Source organism: Hippocampus comes, unplaced genomic scaffold, assembly GCF_001891065.2.
Source record: "Hippocampus comes isolate QL1 unplaced genomic scaffold, H_comes_QL1_v1.1 scaffold7, whole genome shotgun sequence".
Lineage (NCBI taxonomy): Eukaryota > Metazoa > Chordata > Actinopteri > Syngnathiformes > Syngnathidae > Hippocampus > Hippocampus comes.
In genome coordinates, this window is record NW_017842060.1 from 7,678,645 (window position 1) to 7,697,346 (window position 18,702).

Consider the following 18,702-nt stretch of genomic DNA (forward strand, 5'->3'; position numbering starts at 1 on the left):
GCAACTGTCAGGGCTTTCAAAAAAAACAAAACACGAATAGAAAGTGGAATTGGAAAAAAAAGTAAGCGGAAAGAAACAAGGAAAATGAAAGAAAGGACAGATTGAAGGAAGAAGGAAGGAAAACAAAGGAAAGGGAAAATGAATGAAAGAGAGAAGGAAAGAATGAAAGACAGAAGGAAAAAGAAAGACAGGAAGAAGGAAGGAAAGTGAAGGGAAGAAAGGATTGAAAGAAGGAAGGAATGATTGAAGAGTTGAAAGTGAAGGATTGAAGGAAGGTTAGAGCCAGGAATGGAACAAAGAAAAAAGGAGGAAAGCAAAACATTGGAAGAAATGTATGAGAGATGGGAAGGAATGAAAAAAAAACAAGAAAGGATGGGAGTAAAAAGGAAAGATGACTGGAAGGAAGATGAAAGAAAACTTGCAAAGAAAGGAGGGAAGATGAATGAAAATGAAAGGAAGGAGGGAAACTAGACAATAGAACAGAAGAAAGAGAGGAATGAAAGAAGGAAGAAAAGGTAGGAAGGTGATTCTTATAGGAGATGTTTTTTCCTCATGTGGTGCGAGGGAGAATGTAATTACGTAACTGCAGAGAGCTCCAGGAATTTAGGAGTCAGGAATTAATAGGGGAGCTTCATTTGTGCAAATGCATTTTTACAAAACACTGCATACAAATGTTGAGAAAATCCTTAATTTGTTTTGTACTTTTGTCAAAACGTCAACCATCTTTTACTTCAAACTCCACCTTAAACATCAGCTTTTACAGACGCCGTGTCAGTTGTGTCGTCGATGTGCTTGGCAGTAATAACGTCTCCTGCGGCACAAGGCGGTGTCGCTGACACGAAAGGTAATTACTGCCCACTAGTGGCATCGCGGTGCTGCGTTTATTCAGTCACGACCTGATTCCTTTGCTTCAGCTGCCTGTGAGAAGGAAATAGATAATCGCGCGATGACATGGGCATACTTACGGGTACATGGCCATAGTGCTGAGTTTGGTGTAGATGTCTCTACTAGGCGGCCCCGCTGTGTTACAAGTGAACGATTGCGGAGGAGGCATTTTGTGCCTCCGACAGAACTCCAGAGGACTGCAGCCGTAGAACTGTTTCGTCTCGGGCAGGTCCGACTTGGCCGCTATCATCATGCACGGGATCTTGCAGTCCATGAAGTATTGCTGTGAAAGCAAGGGTGACATGCCTGTTTAGATGCTATTCAATTCAGGGATTTTCTGTTCTTTTTTTAAAAGAGCCGTTAGCATGGGAATTGTACCTTGAAGACTTTAGCGCAATAATCGAAGGAGTACGGGTTGCTGATGTCATACACCAAGCAGACGATGTCACAGGTCAGGTCGGCGTCAGACAGGTAGTCCAAGTCAGGGAACACTTCATGAAGCTGAGAAGAACAAAAAAATAAAATAAAATACTGACTTTGGTCTTATTTGTCTACAGCAGGGGTGGGCAAAAGATTGCACGGGGACCAAATATTGCTCGATTCATTCTTTTAAAAGCACAGCAACACAGATGAGATTTAGCTTTAGCAATGAAGCTAGCAAAGGGAAAGGCTAAGCTATATGGTTGGTTTAGTTTAAACTTTGAATAGGAGTGGCAATAAACAGCTTGAATCCGCTTTTTGTGATGAATTCTTCACTATTTGAGAAAGGGCTGCTTGATATGAAGTGAGATGAGTTCACACCATACAGTGATTGTATCTCAAGTCTGAGCTCACAAGTTAAAAAATAAATAAAATGGCCTAACAACAGTGTTTAGGCCAAAAAAAAAAAAACTCCTAAGCGGAGTCACTCGTCTCAGAAGGCAACACTGTATCTATTATCAACAAATAACTTTGCCCGTCTGTCCATTTAAAAATAAAATGCGGCTCTTGATCACAAATTTCGTCCACCTACGGTCACAGGTTGTAGGTAAAAGCCGTTGCCACCTTTACGGAAATGGAAAATATGAAGACAGACATCAATCTTAGCGAGACACTTACAAGAAGGTATTTCTCCTGACCATAAACGAAGGTCGTGCTGATGGCGTAGTAGGATTTATGTTCTTCTTTGATCATTTGCTGGTGCTGAAAATAAATAAATAAATAAATAAAATCATATAAAGTTTGGGAAGTGGAGCCACAGTGACAAATAGCTTATTGACTTATTTTTCAGGGCTGACACATTTTGTGGTTTACCATCAGGTTTCTCCCCAAAAGGGCTTGGAGGAAGCCGCTCTTCCCACTGCCGACATCTCCGAAGATATTGCAGCGGAAGACGCCACGCTGTGTCTGCTTTTTCTGCAAGTCAATCTTCTTATCCCTGGTCACTGGGGGACGAGGGGGGGGATGTCACGTACACATCACAGGATTAGTTAGGACGTGTCCTATGCACGTCACATGTCCGCAAGTCTCAACAAAGCACAGCAGTCTGTCTGCGTGTGTGTGTGTGTGTGTGTTATCCCTGGTCACTGGGGGACGAGGGGGGGGATGTCACGTACACATCACAGGATTAGTTAGGACGTGTCCTATGCACGTCACATGTCCGCAAGTCTCAACAAACCACAGCAGTCTGTCTGCGTGCGTGTGTGTGCGCGTGTGTGTGTGTGTGTGTGTGTGTGTGTAGAAAAAGCTGTGTTTCTGGTTTACCTGTTATCCCTGCTGTTTGGGACTCCTGCTCAGCTATGATTGAATAGCCAAGGTAGCCCAGATACTCCAGGCAACGCTGGACATCCAGATAAGTTGTTAAACTGAAAATAATAACAATAATAAGGGTAAACTAACAATTACAGGAATGTAAAGTTCTTTAAAAAGCATTATAAAAACTTAATATAAATGACTAATTGTGTGACTTGTGTGAAAAAAAGAACAAATGCAGAAACAATCGGTAAGTTGATTTTTTAAAAGTATATAAAACAATTTAATTAAATCTGGAAAAATAATAAAGTGTGTTAAATACTCAGAGTATTTGAAATAAAATGCAAAGAAATAAAACTACTTAGCATAGGTAATACATACAGCAACAAAATTAAGTCGATTTTTTTTTTTTATTTTAACAGATTAAGAAAATTACACAAGACAAATACAAATAATTGTCTTCATTACTATGCCATTTTTATGACAAATGAAAAAAAAAAAAAAACCACAAATTATTTTTAGTACAAATAAGATCAGTGGTGAGCAAACTTTGATTCCAAAATGGACAGATGGGCCAAGCCATTCGTAAATGAGTTAAAAGTTTGAAAAGATAATTCATTCTCATTTTGACTTTATTTTTAATTCATCGAATTTGAATTTGTGAACCAATACGTTAATAAAACAAACAAAAACAAACAAATGTTGAGCATATACAGTATATGTAATATTTTAACTAATATTTTACTATGTGCAATAAATTACCCCAAAAGCAATTAATTAATATATTTATTTATTCACACACACCCTCAAAAAAAAAATTGGGGGGTGTTAAATTAATGCAACAAATACTGCAGGACTCTTGATAATGCAAAATGATCATTGGGCCTGTTTATAGACTGGAGCCTGTGTGCCACTCCTGCGTTAGAAAAAAAGAGACCACTCACGTCCACTGTGAGAGATAACCCTGGTAGGTGATCCAGCCCTGCTCGTTGGTGCACACTGTATTGTTGACATCAGGACCCCAGGGCATGTAGGGAAAAACATCAAACAGGTCCCTCAGCTCCTCTGGCGACAAGGCACAGTCACGGTCCTGACAGAACACAGAGCACAGCACATGATTCATTTTCACTGTCGCGCTTGCCCTTTGGAGTTCACCGCCAATTCTCCTGTCAACAAGTGAACTCGAGCCTTAGCAGGGGGTCAGGACTGGCAGGTATCAGTAAGAAGGGGGGGGGCGATTGGGTTACGTACAGTAATGCAGACTGAGCAGCTTTAAAGAGTTGAAAGAACATGCAGCCAGACGTCAAGGATTATACCTTGTCATGTTTGTCGAAGACACTCTGCAAGAAGAGGTAGGCTGTGTGGTTGAGCTCTGTGGTGCAGTCGGCGGGGACTTTCAGCCTGTAACGTCACCATGAAAAACTACCGTCAGAGAACAGAGCATCTTTGAGGAAAAAAAGGGGAAACACACAGACGGAGGGAATGGCTAAAGTCCCAACGCACGAACAGTAGTCCCCGTTTATGATGATTATGTCAGCGTGAAGAAGACATACGGAGGGAAGAGGTAGTCCTGATTGAGCTCCAGGTCGTCGTCATATCCGAACCTCCTCAGGACCGTCCACGTTGTTTCGTGTCGACCTCGCTGGATGAACAGCGTGTGGAGGAACAGGAAGCCTGGAGAGGGAAGACGAAGAAGCGACACGGTTAAAGACTAAAGTCGGGTCTAACGCGCGAGTGTGTGTTTTAAGAGTGCCAACCTTTGAGAGTGAGTCCATTGTCGCACACCCCATCTCTCAAATTTTTCTTCACGACATTTTTCACATCCTCCAACGCCTGCGGCTCCAGTGGCATGTTGAAACATGTCCTCTAGGGGGTACCAAAATAACATTAGTTAATCCGCATTGTTGAGTCAGTCGATTCTCAACAATATCAGCAAACAGGGAAATTACCTGAAAGAAGTTGAGCTCACTATCATTGAGAATACCATCGTTGTCCAAGTCGGACACTTTGAAGATTCGCGTCAGCGCCTTGACGCAAAGTGGCTTCATCTAGGACCAAAACACGACCATGTGATGCATTTGCATTTAGAGTCAACCCCACGGAGCAGGGGTGGGCACATTTTTGTACTCAAAAGCCACAATTGATTTTTTTTTAACACATCATTTGTCGATGAGATCAAACAAATGAAATAAAAATAAAATAATTTCATGAAATGTATAATTATGTCATATACAATTAATTAGCTGGATAACTAAATAAAATATGGATAAGAAATGAATATTTTAATTTGCAAGTTTTAGGACAGAGCAGCTCAATGACAAACACAAATATTGCAGGGCTCTTGATAATAAATGCCCAACCGCTTCATCGAGAAATAAATTTGGGTCGAAACCACATCGCACCAACTTGCTGAAAATGTGCATTGTTATTGTACTTGTACTGCAGTGAAGTTGCTAAATTAAATTGTCAGTGTCACAGGGTCAGAAATGTGCTACAATGAGATCAAGTCTTGTCATAAGATGCATACTGTAGTAATTCTGGCTCATTATGACGGCGACACTTACATCTTTTTTCTCTGGACAGTAGAGGGGGCCAGTGGGATGAAGGACAGCCTTTTGGGCATAGTAGAACAGCTCGGAGATGTTCTTCAGATTTTTTGCTGAGCACTAGAGGTACAAAAACAAGAACGGTATAACGGGGGTGGCTACTACTGTGTGGCACGTGAGTTTGTAGGACATAAGCCTTGAAGCAGGGTGGAATTACACTTGACTTGGCATGAGGGAGAATTCTAAGTGACAGTGCAATGGAAACATTCTCTCGCCCAGTGTGTGTGTGCGTCCACGTGTGTGCGTTTGGCATGGCCAGACAGGGTATTAAAACACAGGATCCGTCTGAGCACCATGCCTGCTCTGATTATCCCGTCTGCAAAAAAGACAGGCGATGACCTGAACGCAGGAAGTCTTTAATTACCATTTGCATGCTATTTAACAAAGAAAAAAAAATACAGGAAGAATAGCATTAGCTTAGGAAATGAATACGTGGCTTTCGAGGACGGGGAAGTCCTTTGAGGTCCAAAAAGCATCACAGTGAACCGCCACTGTTCATGCGGAAAGCGATTGAACGCAACAGTGAACGGCAAATGTCTACAAATAACTCCCCTAAAAGAGATGCCTGCGTTAGAGTTTCTGCCACAAACTACGATTGCATAAAATTTTATTGAGGCAAAACTATTGAGATCCAAAGCACACACAGCAGACATGGCCCGTGCCATCTTGCTCTCCTCTCCCGCTGATTGGGAATCCTAAATCTTGCATGGCTGCTGTTGGATTTGTAATTGGATAAGTAAGTCGCGAGCCCGAGGAGCCAGCCGAACTACTGAGAGGGACTACTTGTATACGACAGGCGGAAGGTAGAAGTTTAAGCAGACGACGAGTATGACATTTTTTTGGCGTGGTTTACTGACAGTAATAAAAATAATAACAATAAAAACAAAAAAACCTATTTTCTGACTTTGAATTGGACAATGCCAAACTGTAAAAGTGTGAGGGGCTGACGGCACTTCATTCTATTGAATGTGTCTCTTAGGTCAGAGTGAGTGCATTAAGTCGAGAACATTAATCCACTTGCGCTGCCTTATTGGTGAAAAAGGTTTCCCCCTACCTCGACGCAGGTCTCGATCTCGCTGTACTGGTTCATAATGGGCAGGATGGTCTCCATGCTACTGTGCTCCACTAGGTCAGACTTGTTTCCCACCAGGATGAGAGGAACCCTGGATACACAGGAACATATATGAGGGACAAAAATAGTATTTTAAAGAGCACATATTACAGAAAGTAGACTTTTTAGGGTCTTATGTATAAACAGTTGGGTCTCTGGAATGCCTCCCCACCCATCATGTGTAAAGTTAAACAACCAAGTAAATCTTTTCGTGATGTGCCAAATTCTCAAAACGTGTGTGAGTGAGCTGTTCAACAACTGCCCCCGCTGTTACATAACAGTGGGGCTCATTTATACACGTAGCGTACAGTCGTGTATGACGTGCTGCCTCCATGAGTGAAAATGCTTTTGTCTATATGTGAGTTCTCCCTCCTCCACAGACACCTACTGCAACTAGTAGCCACTCTAGTCGCAAGACTCATGCTCCACCCATGGTCACTATGGTAACAAAGGGTCATTTGAATAAAAATGAATGTTTACATTTCACTTTATTTGCAGTGGTGAAGAACTGGACAGAATCATCATGAGAGCTTTTACCAAATACTGTACAATACTTTCAGCTTCATGTGCAAAGCAAAGTATTTGAAAAAACTCTCGATATAATGCAGTGCAGTTTTAAAACGTAGACAATATACACATACCTGCTGTCCTTGTCTGTGTTGTCAAGAATGAGGGGGATCCAGTAGCTGGTCACCTAAAGAAGAGAATTAAAAAAAAGGTACCGTGATCAATGACATTTCCAAATTATTAGCATCAATTCATTTTCTGTAGCGCTCGTCCTTAGTAGAGTCGCAGGTGGGTTGGAGCATATCATATTTCTCACATCTCTTCCTGGTGAGCCGATGCACAGACAGACAAGCTGCCAGAAGCCAGCTAGTCGCACCATGGTCATTATTGTTATTCTTACTCGGTGCAAGACTCACCTTCTCTATCGACGTCTTATTGTTGACGGAGTACACAATGCAAATCACATTTGCCTACGGGAAATGAAGACAGCGGGGCCAGTAAGTGTCAGTTGAAGCCAGCACTTAACATGGGACGTACAAAATAACAATCTTGAGACTGACCTTTGAGATCTCTTGGAACAACTGCTCATCTGTCTGCTCAGCATCTGCGCAGGGAAGACAAATGATCTGATGAACGATCACACATCGAACCACAACGTAGAAACATATATGAAAGTAGAAAACAGCGTGGTTGCTCGGAACAATAGAGTACAGTGACTGTCATGCAATATTCATGAAATGTGTACATTCATTTCAGAAGCAGATTCTAGATTCTAATGTCTAGTAGATGGATAGCATGCAGCTGAATGACTTACTAGTTTACTTTCCAACTTACTTCATTCCAGGCTTCAAATAGTGAATTGTTGTTACTTTCTCTTTGTTTTTTTCTTTTTACAGTTAGTAATGTTCAAATGCTAGTTAAAACGTTGCCTGTGTATTTTATGAAGGACCTGAAAAGTCGACAATGTGTGTGGGGACTCTCTCTGGAGTGACATCTGCAGGAATGGTTATCTCCTCAGCTCGGTAAGGAACCTGACAGAAAACATTCATGTCACTTCACTACTGATCTCTTCCCAACAGACCGCGGGTACTTTCTGTGAAGTGTAAGGATAGTTAGGCATCCTTACCACAGTTGGGAACTCCTCGCTGACCAGGGACATGATGAGAGATGTCTTTCCCACCTTGGCTGTGAATCAAACAACACAAGTTAGAATTTGGAAGTTAATGCACCAAACTACACCATGTTTTAAGTAGCATACAGTTCGATGCAAACTCCACACAGGGGCTAAGATTTAGTTTGAACCTAAAACCATGACCCCTAAGCATTTTAGTGGGGTGGCTAAAAACAAAATTCATAACGAAGACACTTTGGGATTTAATTGACTTTTGTCACTGTCCAACAACATGAACGTTAGTCCAAATGTAATAAGCTTTTGAATTGCCCTTTTTTAAAAATAAATTAGCAACACAAAAAAATAAACATTCTTTTGTATGACCTACAAGAGAATCCAGTACAAGCTTTTTATTGATCAGGAATAACAAGCATGCAGTCTTCATGGTTTGTAAAGAAACTTAAAAAAAAAAACACAGAATAATAAATTGAAACTACCAGCATACGAGACCATTATGATGCTTTTGGTTGTATATAAAAAAAACAACATTCTGTGCACACTTTTGTGGGCATAATTTTCCATGGTCTTTCAAAGACCAATCAATCTATAACCCATTTTTTTCTGTCGGGGGGCCAACACTTTCACTTGCGAATGAAACAAGTCCTGCGTTTTAAGCGTAGTACAGCAAAATCTATTCGTCATCATGAATGCACGGAAGGGGTCATGTGTTATCACACTTTGCAAAGTATAACATCATCAAGTCGTGTTAAAATGGGTGTGATCATGCCCTCAAGGATACTAATAACGTCTTGTATAAATTGAGGTTACTGCAACAATGAATGGGATTGCACATATTGTGGGAAATGAATGGCACCCAGTTAGTACACAGCAATGAAGATGGACATCACGCAGCAGTGAAATGACTGAGTCCCAAGGTACACTCACGTTCGCCAACCAGTAAGATCCTGACGTCCTTCCGCATCGTCCCCAGTGTGTCGTTCACCTACGCCACGGCCGTACAATGTGTCACACATTTATGCTCCCGTGGGCAAAGAGGACACTGACACCCCGGCTAGCAAGACAGCTAGCTAGCCGCTACGTTGGCATGTCACGGCGTTGACATTTCGATGCTCAACATGAGAAATGGTTCAACCAAATTATTCCAAACATAAGCTGTTTATGCTGATAAGTGAGTCGTAAGCCACGAGGTGACGAGAGGCCTCGGTGAAAGTGCATGCAGGGAGATGACTTGGTTAATCTACTCTAACTGCATTAGCAGGCGGTAGCTAGGCTCTTTGACCACGCCCCTCCAAGTCAGCTGACCGAGAAGCGAGATTGTCGATTTAATTAAATTAAGCTTTTCTTTTTCTTTCTTTCGGCTCCGTATTTTTCAACCAAATTTGTTTTTTAAATCAGTAAACTAGTGGCTGGATCTGACTCTTAATTAGATCCTAAACCCTAACTATTAAAGAAAATTGATTTATGTCCAAACAATGATATTGTGACAGCTGGAAAGTGTGTTCTTACAAAAACAGGGCAGGAGGTAATACTCAAATGTTCTTTATTGGAGCCATCAACACAACATTTAAATGACACGGGTGTCAGTACTTTTAACAAACCTTTCACCAATGCTGCAGTACAACCCTAACACATTACCAAAATCACACATGTACAACTATTTACATTGTGGGAAGAGTCCATGCAAACCATTAGTCAGACCCACGCAACCCTGAAATAATAACACCTCCCTCATCTTACCTAGATATTCATGCATCCAACTTAGTAGTGAGGCTTTTATGAGCCAGATATCTCCCAATACATTTGTCCATAGTATAAAAATGATCGTGTGCATTGGTGTCAGAACTTTTTCAGGTCATTTGCACCTTCTCATGTTGGCTTCATCTACAAAGACAAACAACAGACTTACAGTACACATATTTGGCATTGAAATATGAACTGGTGTCTTGACTGAGACAATAACAAGCCTGTAAACATAGATTTGCATGAGGATAAAGTCCTTCCTTTCATGGGTGGATGGATATTCACATTACATTTGTCTTACTTGCATAGTCTTCTGGCGTCATTGGCTGACCGATGACCTTCCCGAAGGCCTCCAGCCACTCCTGCTGTTCCAGTTCCTGCTCGCACATGAACACAAACTCCCTCTCTGGCGAGTGTAGAGTGATGGCACAGTGCCAGCGGCCCCCTCTGGAGTGGCGCCTGCTGCCCTCCAACACCAAGTAACCGTGACTTTCTGTGCCGATGAAGACGGCCCCGAGCTCTGTAGCATCCTAACATGGGACAAGACAGCACAGGATTACACTTCACATGATTTATTCAACAGCAGATGGAAGTTTATTCGAGGGGATGCCTTTTTTGGGGAATTTTATAACATGGTCTCATCATGTTGAGATTTTTGTCAACTGTTTTTCATGATGGGAACGGGATATGTTGTGCTTTGGTGTTGCTGTTTTGGTTAGCAACAGAGTTTAAATTGTCTCAGCAGTCCTGCTAACATTCAAGCATTACTGAATACAGTATATGAACAGTATGAAGAGAATATGCATGGTTTTGTTTTCCAAACAGGAAAATTAATAAGAACGCATTTATTTGCCTGTATAGTGGATGATGCACACAGCAACTTATCGGGTCATGACATCTATTAAAAGGATGGTCCATATTTGAGGAAATATGGTCTTTTAATCATTCTTAGTCAGCGTCTGTAATCAGATCGCTTGTATCCTGGATGGGGACATGCATGGCACTTTATAGTGTAAGTTGAAATGTAGTGAACGTGTTTTAAAATAATGTTTTTCTTTTATTTAAAAACATGACAGATTTTTTTTGGGGGGTGGGGATGAGGGCGGGGGGGCATTACCAGTGGGGATTTATAATAGAGAAGCTTCCTGTTCAATGCACATAGAGTGAACCATCTCTTTTTGAATGGCTCCCACTGCTGCAAAACAAACAGAATATAGCACGTTAAAAGACAACAAATAGAAATGTGGACATTTTTGACGCATCATTTTTGGTCGGCGACGCACCGTCGGGCCAGTTTTCTCCATGTATCCCTCCTTAAGGCAGTGTCTTGTTAACTGAGGTACTAACTTTGCAGATAAACCCACGATAAGCGCACGTTAAAGTTGTTCATAATTCTGATATAAATGTGCTACGTTGATCACAATCACTACATTGATCCCACCTCACTTTGTCGTAGCGTGGGATGCTTCTTCTGGAGGTAAGCCAAGCGTGTTGCTCGAATAGCATTGAAAAAGGAAACAATGACCTGTAGAAGTGTGAGTACAACACAAGGTATTAAAAAGGGAATCCTATTTAAAATTGTTAAGATTCAATTTTAACCTCAGTACCGGTCCAGAGACCCACCACTGGCAAATCATTAATTGCCAATAATAAGTTTAAAAAATAATGAAAGGTAATTTAAAGTGTTTTATTTCAGAATGTAGCCCTTCGCATTCATGAGTCGTAGTACTTTGTAGTTGTGGCTCTCACTTTCAGAAAGGTTGGTGACTTCTAGACCAACTGGGAGAATACCGTGCTTGAGCAATTTGTGCCTCACCTGTCCATTCTCGTGGTAAACAAAGATATTCCTGGTCCGTACCTCCTGCAAGTAGGAGATTTGCAGGCCGTGAGCGTGTCCGATCTTCTCGGGCTGGAAAACCGCATTCAGCTCCTTCATGCTGATCACAGTTTTGGGAACTCTGGACTTGGTTTGAACAACAGTAGCAATGATCGAACTAGAAGTTACACCAATATCTAAAACTGAACTGTACAAAAAAATACGGCATACAAAAATAGAAGTCCCGCTGTATTGCAAAAAAAAAAAGAAAAAAAAGAAATGCTAACATTATTTAATATTATTACAAAAATTAATTTGCACAATGAAACTCAATGCCCTTGGCCGAATTCCAAATTCTCCCAAATTCTATTGAGAGCAATCTCAGGACCCACATTCTGTTTTGTGAAGTATCTGAGAGTGAAGTCTTTGTGGGACAGCAGGAAGATCCTTTTTAAAAAGTGCCTGTTGTTTTTGCCCTTCTTCCACAGCGTTGCCTCAATGGTGTCTAACACATCAAGCACACAAAACAAATTAATGGACATGCATCCCCAAAAAAATAAATAAATAAGTTGTAATACCTGCACCATACGACTGTTGAAAGTAGCCTTTCTCTCCAATGAACTCTCTCCTTTCATACTTGGCACGAATCCACTGATCTTTAAGAACCCTGGCGGTTATAAATCACCAGACTGCTTTAATAGCTGCTCCCTGTGTGTTTGTTCCCGTTTTAACGTTTGCAAAGGAGATTCCAAAAGCATATCGGCGAGCCTTCACTTTCAATTCCACTGAGCTATTTAATAAACTGCACTGATGACAAGTCATCACATACACACAGTCTCTCTGCTCCGGCCGGTAGATGAACGCAGGAACACACTTCTCGTAGGTGGCTTTGGCTGCCAAGTTTCCCCGCTGACTCATGGCCTGCGGTGACAAAAAAAAAGTGACATTGAACGCACGCATTGTACAGGTTGCTAATTTTCTTAGAGTTCATGGAAAAAGTGGTATTATCTTGAGTACATGCTCACGATGTCACAAGTTTTGAAGACGATAAGAAGGGTTAAAAAAAAGAGAAGACTATTTGAGAAACGGTATTGATGAGAGCAAAGACATTTATTTAAAGACGTGTATTTAAATAAGGCTATGTGAGCCTAAAAGAAAAACAAAGTTATACCTCCACAAGAGAGTCCTGCCAATGGTCGAGACGTATGGACTTGACTTTGCTGATAGAAGGCAAGTTCCGATGCATTCCAGAGCAGTTGACACACAAAAACACACACAGCGTGTAGGAAGCCCAATCAGGCTCTGCAGGGCAAGCACGCAAACAATGTTGATACGGGAACTAAACATAGACGGGGTGAGCTGATCATACAAGAACATGAAATACAAGCCCATATGACAACTAACACCTATTCCCACAAAGATACACACATTGTACATCATTTACCCTGACAGTGATGACAGTAAGGTTGAGGAACACTGGGGACACAGCCACCATTTCCTGTTCTGATCCTATAAAATGTGACCAAAGTGTGGCTTTAAATTACAATGAACACAATGTGCCTGTTCTTGCAGCTCATTTCGAACAGTGTGTAAAAGCTTCAGATTATTTGTTTTAGCAATGTTAGAATGACCAGAAATACTTATTCAGAATATGCTTGATTCCTTCTTTCCACAGAATACAACCAGAAAAACTAGAAGTATTAAGTGCGACCTGATTCGATGTTGCCGGGCAGAAACCCAAATTCGGTGAATTTAATATTTTTTCACATATCGATACCACTAGTCAGAATCCGCGTGGGGTTGGCTATTTTTCAAATTATTGACCTATCTAAACAGTTGAAAATACTTTGCTCTCTTTGACGATGCAATGTTAATGTCTCAAAAAAACAAACCTTTTTTTCTAGCACATGTGATCGGTTTGCAGATGCGAGGATTCGGCACAGTGAAATTAACTCTTATCCGTTAAAAGAAAAAAAAAACACAAAAGAAGTAAACGCAAAGAAGACATCAAGCATATGATCCGCGCTACCATACAAATCTAAACTCAAGACATTGTTCTAAAAAAAAAGCAGGATGATGCAATTGGTGTTTCAAGGTTCTGGGTTCGAATCTTAACTCTGGCTCCCCAATGTAGGGTTTGGGTGGGTTTCCTTCGTGTCGTCTTCCTCCCACATTAAAAAACAAACAACCCCCCCCTCCCCCGATATGTGTAAGACTAAACTGTCCATAGATGTTAATGTGAGAGTGAATGGTTGTCTCGATGTGCCCTGTGATTGGCTGTTGACTAGCTATGACTGGCCCAAGCTTACCTTTGACCGTAATGAAGGCAAGTACTGTACTATCAAAAATGGCTAAAAGCTCTGTATGTGACAGTTAAGGCACTTTTATAAACAGGAGTCTAGTTTTAGTAGCCTGAGTGGTGTTTTTTTTTTTTTCAGGAGTCCAGTTTTAGTAGCCTGAGTAGTGTTTTTTTCTTTTTTTTTTAACTGATGATGGCAAGAATATTAATGACAGTTGTGTGGATGCTGCATCATATCTTTTTTTTTCCCCACAACTTTAGCTAGGCTATTGACGAGGCATTTGTAAAGAGTGAAATGGCCCCTGATAAGATAACGCTTCCCCACCACTGAATTATAGAAATCAAAACTTACCAGGAGCACCACAGTCAGCACACGTATTGTTCCAAGGCTGTCTCATCAAATCAAGCAAGATTTTGTTGTTTCTCTCTAGGTTGGCCATAGGTAAAGGCTCTGCTGGCTCTTGTCAAATGGAGTCGCATACTATATGCACAGACAAAACACACACCGGGCAGGTGAAATAATATATTTTCCTTTCAGTGCACTGTGGTGGCCAAGTGTTTCCTCTTTGCCGCTCAGCATCATGACGTTTATTGTTCTGCACACAAACAGCGAGGTCTGGAAAAAACAGAGAAAGGAAGTGAGAGCGGTTACCATGCTCTACAGAAACGGGATCAGGTTTCCAAGGTTTTACTGTAAATGGTAGATTATGTACATGTAGTTGCAGTTTTATGTCGGAATTTTGCCTTGGAATGATATTGAATCTAATCTCAAATTTAAACAAAATGACATGTTTACATTGTTTAAAGTGGTCTAAAAAGCAGTGTGCTGTCATGAGGGATGGCACTACACCGCCCCCCCCAAAAAAAGAGGGGGGGGGGATCAAAGGTTATTTTAAGCCTGAGTGTCTGAGCCCCACTTAATTATTTCATGACGTTACAAATGAATGTATAATCGGCATAATGAAAATGACAAGCAAAAAAAAACTATAAGCTTTCATCTTGGATAAAGGGTTGAGTTATAGCAATAAAGTGTCCATCCATGCATTATCCGAAACATTTATCCTCACTTGGGTCACGGGTATGTGGTTTTTAATGACGAAAACAACCGTTAGAGGGCAGTGTGGCGGAAAAAGACATCTCCGGAACTTTACATGATGCTGTTGTTTAAACCGGACATTTTAACGCAACGGACAACAACGAAATATTTATCCGATGTCACAATTGAAAAGCGATTAATACGATAAGAAAGATTTATTGGTGAACATGTGGGTCGCCAGGCGAGTTTTGTCGTCTGTTGCCCATAGTCGTAAGTACCGTTCCATTTCGTTATTTGATTGCAATGCGTGGATATTTTGCTGGTTTATACACAAAAGTGGCTTGCGTGTAAAAACTTTTGAAACCCTTACATTTGCTCACTATCTTCTAAAATGATCCAACGTAAAATGAAAAACCTGATCTTGTAAATAAATAGCAGAGGCGGTAAAAGTACTCGCTGTCTGGATCAGGAGTTCATGCCATCAAAACAACGTGTTCCGTTGTGAACGAGAAAAAAAAAATTGACAAGTGAAAAAAAGTACACCATACCAGTATGTTTTTTTTTTCTTTTTCAATGCCAAAAGCTGTTGGTTTTTAGGCTGGCACGAGACATCGTATTGAAATCATTCTTAGCACCTATGAGGAATATCTTGCTTCTCCTGCTCTGTTGTGGCATCATTCATGCTCCCTAGTTCACCATCCTCAATGTCCCTTCAGTTCCCTTCTCCATTGTGGGACAAATAAAGGTTTTCTTTTCTTAATTTACATCATATCGTCATCCACAGAGGTTGAACAAAAATGATTTGAACATAGTAAGGATTACAAAGTACATATAACAGTTTTTAAACTTTGGGAGCTAGAAAAAAGTTGTTGTATAAATAGATCAAAGTCAAACAAACACCTGAAAAATCTATTTTAGTATTTGTACTTACCAACATTGATATGAATAAATAATTTGTGTCCCCTGTGTAGGTCAGTATGCTGGTGACTCCAGCTTGTTCCGCCGCCCTCGACCAGGTTCGTCCTCTGATATGGAGCTGCGTTACCTCCAGTGCACATGCTGCTGGAGGAGCAGAATCCCAGTGGCGGGAATCGAGAGCCTCAACACCACCATCTCTACCCCCTGTGAAGAGGAGGACAACAACGATGAGCACACCGCTCCTCTTGATGCCTGCTACACCTCCGAGCAGCGTGACGCCATCTTGATGCTGCTCAACAACGCCTCGCTCACTGAGCTGGCGGGCGTCAAGCTCCTCCGAGGGCGTAAATCTGTCAACATAGTGGACTACCGGAGCAAACACGGACCCTTTAAGACACTGGAGAGTGTGGTTAACGTGCCGCTACTAAAGCACAAGAGCGCCGTCGTGGTGTTCGAGTCCATCCTCAACCCGGTGAAGAAGAAGAAGGTGCGCATTCAGCTGGCCAAGTTTATCAGGCCTGAGGTGGACAGGTCCTGGCTGGAGGTAAGCACATATTTGTCACTTTACAGGTGTGTTCAACTCATTTTTGCCATGGCCACAATATAGTCCTGGTTCCCCCATGACGACTGTGAAACCAACCCAAAGGTTGACATGGCCTATTTAAAAAAAAAAAAAAAGATATAGGCGTTTTTCTCTCGTTTGTGTGACATGAAATCAGGTGATGTTTTTCCTGTTAAAGGCAAATTAGAAAGTAGTCCTGTTTGCTAAATGCCCCAGATATGTAGAATTTCATTACTTTCTTCAAAGTATGATGTGTAAACTATGATTTTAAACAAGTTGGGAAAATCCAGATTATATTACCATGTCTTTGTAAGAGTCTGTTGTTCATTGACAACATTGAAGTAATTCTCGAGACACCTACCGATATGCGGCTGTAAAGGCACACCTAAAACACTCCGCTTCTTGAGGTAACATCACATTTCATTTTATAATGTAAAATTTTTGCCTTGGCACAATAAAGGTTTGCAAAGCTAATCAGTCAGTCTACAGAAATCTACTTTCTGCTGAAGATGAAATTCTGAGTTTTGACAAATGGGTCTCTAAACAATTAACCAGTTATCAAAAATAATTCTTGATTACCAGTAATTTGAAAACTGATTAGTCATCCATTTATCATTATCACATATATACAGTAAATACAATTGATTTACACTACTCAGAAAAAAGTAAGGGATATTTTCTTATATATTTTCTTTGCCTTTCTGTGACTCTTCCAGTCTCTCATTTGCAACCTCTTCATAACACCCTAAGCTTAATACCGCAAGCCACTTCTGACAACATAGTGTTTGAAGCCTTGCAAGGGCAAAATGTTATTGATCCATTTTTTTGGGCGTCCTCTTTGTCTCAAGATCTTATTGTTTAATCCAGGATGCCAATTCCATCGTTTCACTCGTGTGCGCCACTAATCGAATAGCGTGGGCACACATGGGCCGAGGGATGACCGTCATGGAGTGGCAGTATCTCGATTGTCCAAACTTCCTGAAGGGCACCTACATGGCGTCAGCTTACTTACACGATGTGAGTCTGGTTCTTAACCACCACCCATGAATTTAATCAGTGACTTACCTTGTGGTGTGAAAATTGTGTTTTTGTGATCATCAGGTGTCAGCAGTAGTGTCCCTCCTCCCTTCGGCGGACTTCTACATCATCGAGAAGCCATCCATCTCAGTGCAGAACACAGCTCTGTTCCCAGTCATGGCGCACATGAGGACGGTGGAGGCCATGTTATTTGCACTCCTGGAACCCAGAAACTTCCCACAGGACACCAACATTCCTCCCAGGTTTGGCACTTTTGCTTGGAGCTTGGCTTTTTGAGAATGCCGACACCTAAAGTAGCAACTTCTCGTCACAGAGTTCTGAACATGATGCGCACCGCCGTGGGACGCCACTTTGGACTCATGGTGGGCGAGTCGCGGACTAGTGGGGCGCAGATAGTGCGGCGGTTGATGACGGAGTCTGTGACGCAGAAGATGCCGCGGATAAACTTCCCGCCGGAGCTACTGGTCAAATACAGGAACTGGTTCCAGATGAGCAGCAGAAGTGGCGGAGGAGAGGAGCTCTGCGACGCTCTGCTGCAGGCCGTGGCTTTTTACGAGCTGCTGAGTGAATCCTCTGCTTAGCCGCCGCTGATCTGGCAATGCACACAAAAACACATTGGCGGGCAACCTGAAAACTTTTTTTCTTCCTGCTCAACTTCAAGGATACAAACCATTTTAACTGGGGTGTGCAACCATTCTTATCAGGGGACATTTTAGTTTTTGTCCTCGGACGGTTAAACTAAAAAAATAAAATAAAAAAAAGAAATCGTGACGCTGAAAACATTTATTATATAGTGTGTGCTTTTTGTGGCTATTTGTTTTGGGGCCTAATATTTATTTCTAAAAAAAAAAAAAAAAGTGTTCTTGCATCTGGATATAGCTAACTGGTCACAAGTTGCCCGCATTTGAATTTATTGTAAGATGTGAATTTAATTACTTGTCCTGTATAACATTAGTTGGGGCTCGAGAGTGTGAAATCAGGCAACAAAATATTGTAATTATTTTATGATCGGACTATGTCGGAAAATTTTGGATTTGCTTTCCCCTTTATGGGCACCTGCTTTGTTGTTGAGGTTGGATGGATAAGCATGTATATGGTTCAATGTGCCAGCAGTACTTTGAATGCACATAGCGTTCATTTGCAGTTTGGACTCGAGGGACTTCCGTCTCCAGAAGTGTTTTAAACACCACAAAAAGTCAAAAGAGTTGTTGTTCATTGTTCATTTTTTTTCCCCAGTCACTTGGAGGGCCTTGGCAACATCTGGAGTAGCTCTCACTTCATCTCATGCAGCTCTACCGCTGGTAGACATGAAGTAATAAAA

At 41.4% G+C, this 18,702-nt stretch overlaps 3 protein-coding genes across 6 annotated transcripts in view; 1 reads left to right on the forward strand and 2 right to left on the reverse strand.

Annotated features, from left to right (window-relative positions):
• Nucleotides 1–9,270, reverse strand: part of rhot1b (ras homolog family member T1) — a 16,241-nt gene extending 6,971 nt beyond the window's left edge. For both annotated transcript variants that reach the window (XM_019862053.1, XM_019862052.1), the window contains exons 1-18: nt 8,897–9,270; nt 7,967–8,025; nt 7,790–7,871; nt 7,401–7,444; nt 7,257–7,310; nt 6,975–7,027; nt 6,277–6,385; nt 5,181–5,282; nt 4,566–4,664; nt 4,374–4,482; nt 4,170–4,290; nt 3,933–4,017; nt 3,561–3,706; nt 2,629–2,729; nt 2,179–2,309; nt 1,984–2,067; nt 1,264–1,386; nt 966–1,168 (exon numbers count right to left, since the gene is read on the reverse strand). In XM_019862053.1, coding sequence (XP_019717612.1) covers nt 966–1,168; nt 1,264–1,386; nt 1,984–2,067; nt 2,179–2,309; nt 2,629–2,729; nt 3,561–3,706; nt 3,933–4,017; nt 4,170–4,290; nt 4,374–4,482; nt 4,566–4,664; nt 5,181–5,282; nt 6,277–6,385; nt 6,975–7,027; nt 7,257–7,310; nt 7,401–7,444; nt 7,790–7,871; nt 7,967–8,025; nt 8,897–8,933 — 1,742 coding nt within the window. In that variant the 5' untranslated portion in view covers nt 8,934–9,270. The remainder of the gene's footprint in view (nt 1–965; nt 1,169–1,263; nt 1,387–1,983; nt 2,068–2,178; nt 2,310–2,628; nt 2,730–3,560; nt 3,707–3,932; nt 4,018–4,169; nt 4,291–4,373; nt 4,483–4,565; nt 4,665–5,180; nt 5,283–6,276; nt 6,386–6,974; nt 7,028–7,256; nt 7,311–7,400; nt 7,445–7,789; nt 7,872–7,966; nt 8,026–8,896) is intronic.
• Nucleotides 9,271–9,495: 225 nt separating this feature from the next.
• LOC109511187 (arf-GAP with dual PH domain-containing protein 2-like) lies at nt 9,496–15,884 on the reverse strand. 3 transcript variants are annotated; one of them, XM_019862056.1, is made up of 12 exons: nt 15,795–15,884; nt 14,180–14,308; nt 12,700–12,830; nt 12,358–12,449; nt 12,107–12,195; nt 11,921–12,033; nt 11,529–11,675; nt 11,154–11,237; nt 10,996–11,058; nt 10,830–10,907; nt 10,014–10,242; nt 9,496–9,853 (listed from the first exon to the last, which is right to left on the reverse strand). In XM_019862056.1, exons 2-12 carry the CDS (start codon nt 14,265–14,267, stop codon nt 9,825–9,827), a joined length of 1,143 nt encoding a protein of 380 aa, XP_019717615.1. In that variant the 5' UTR covers nt 14,268–14,308; nt 15,795–15,884; the 3' UTR covers nt 9,496–9,824. The 3 variants fall into 3 exon arrangements, with proteins under 3 accessions (XP_019717615.1, XP_019717614.1, XP_019717616.1); XM_019862055.1 differs by having other exon boundaries at nt 14,180–14,423; nt 15,795–15,873; XM_019862057.1 differs by lacking the exons at nt 14,180–14,308; nt 15,795–15,884 and adding an exon at nt 12,973–13,144.
• Nucleotides 14,978–18,585, forward strand: tefm (transcription elongation factor, mitochondrial). Its single transcript, XM_019862058.1, has 5 exons — nt 14,978–15,133; nt 15,835–16,325; nt 17,211–17,360; nt 17,445–17,623; nt 17,695–18,585. The coding sequence occupies exons 1-5, from the start codon at nt 15,091–15,093 to the stop codon at nt 17,960–17,962; spliced, it is 1,131 nt and encodes a 376-aa protein (XP_019717617.1). The 5' UTR covers nt 14,978–15,090; the 3' UTR covers nt 17,963–18,585.
• The last annotated feature ends 117 nt before the right edge of the window (nt 18,586–18,702 follow it).

What these genes read in the sequence shown, in the direction of transcription:
- LOC109511187 (XM_019862056.1), bottom strand. Translation starts at nt 14,267, where the DNA reads ATGGCCAACCTAGAGAGAAACAACAAAATCTTGCTTGATTTGATGAGA. An exon ending in CCGGAGCAGAGAGACTGTGT is followed by an intron (nt 12,196 to 12,357) that starts GTATGTGATGAC and finishes TATAACCGCCAG; the next exon opens with GGTTCTTAAAGATCAGTGGA. An exon ending in TGGAGAAAACTGGCCCGACG is followed by an intron (nt 10,908 to 10,995) that starts GTGCGTCGCCGA and finishes TTTGTTTTGCAG; the next exon opens with CAGTGGGAGCCATTCAAAAA.
- tefm (XM_019862058.1), top strand. Translation starts at nt 15,091, where the DNA reads ATGTGGGTCGCCAGGCGAGTTTTGTCGTCTGTTGCCCATAGTC. An exon ending in CGTCAGCTTACTTACACGAT is followed by an intron (nt 17,361 to 17,444) that starts GTGAGTCTGGTT and finishes TGTGATCATCAG; the next exon opens with GTGTCAGCAGTAGTGTCCCT. An exon ending in GACACCAACATTCCTCCCAG is followed by an intron (nt 17,624 to 17,694) that starts GTTTGGCACTTT and finishes TTCTCGTCACAG; the next exon opens with AGTTCTGAACATGATGCGCA.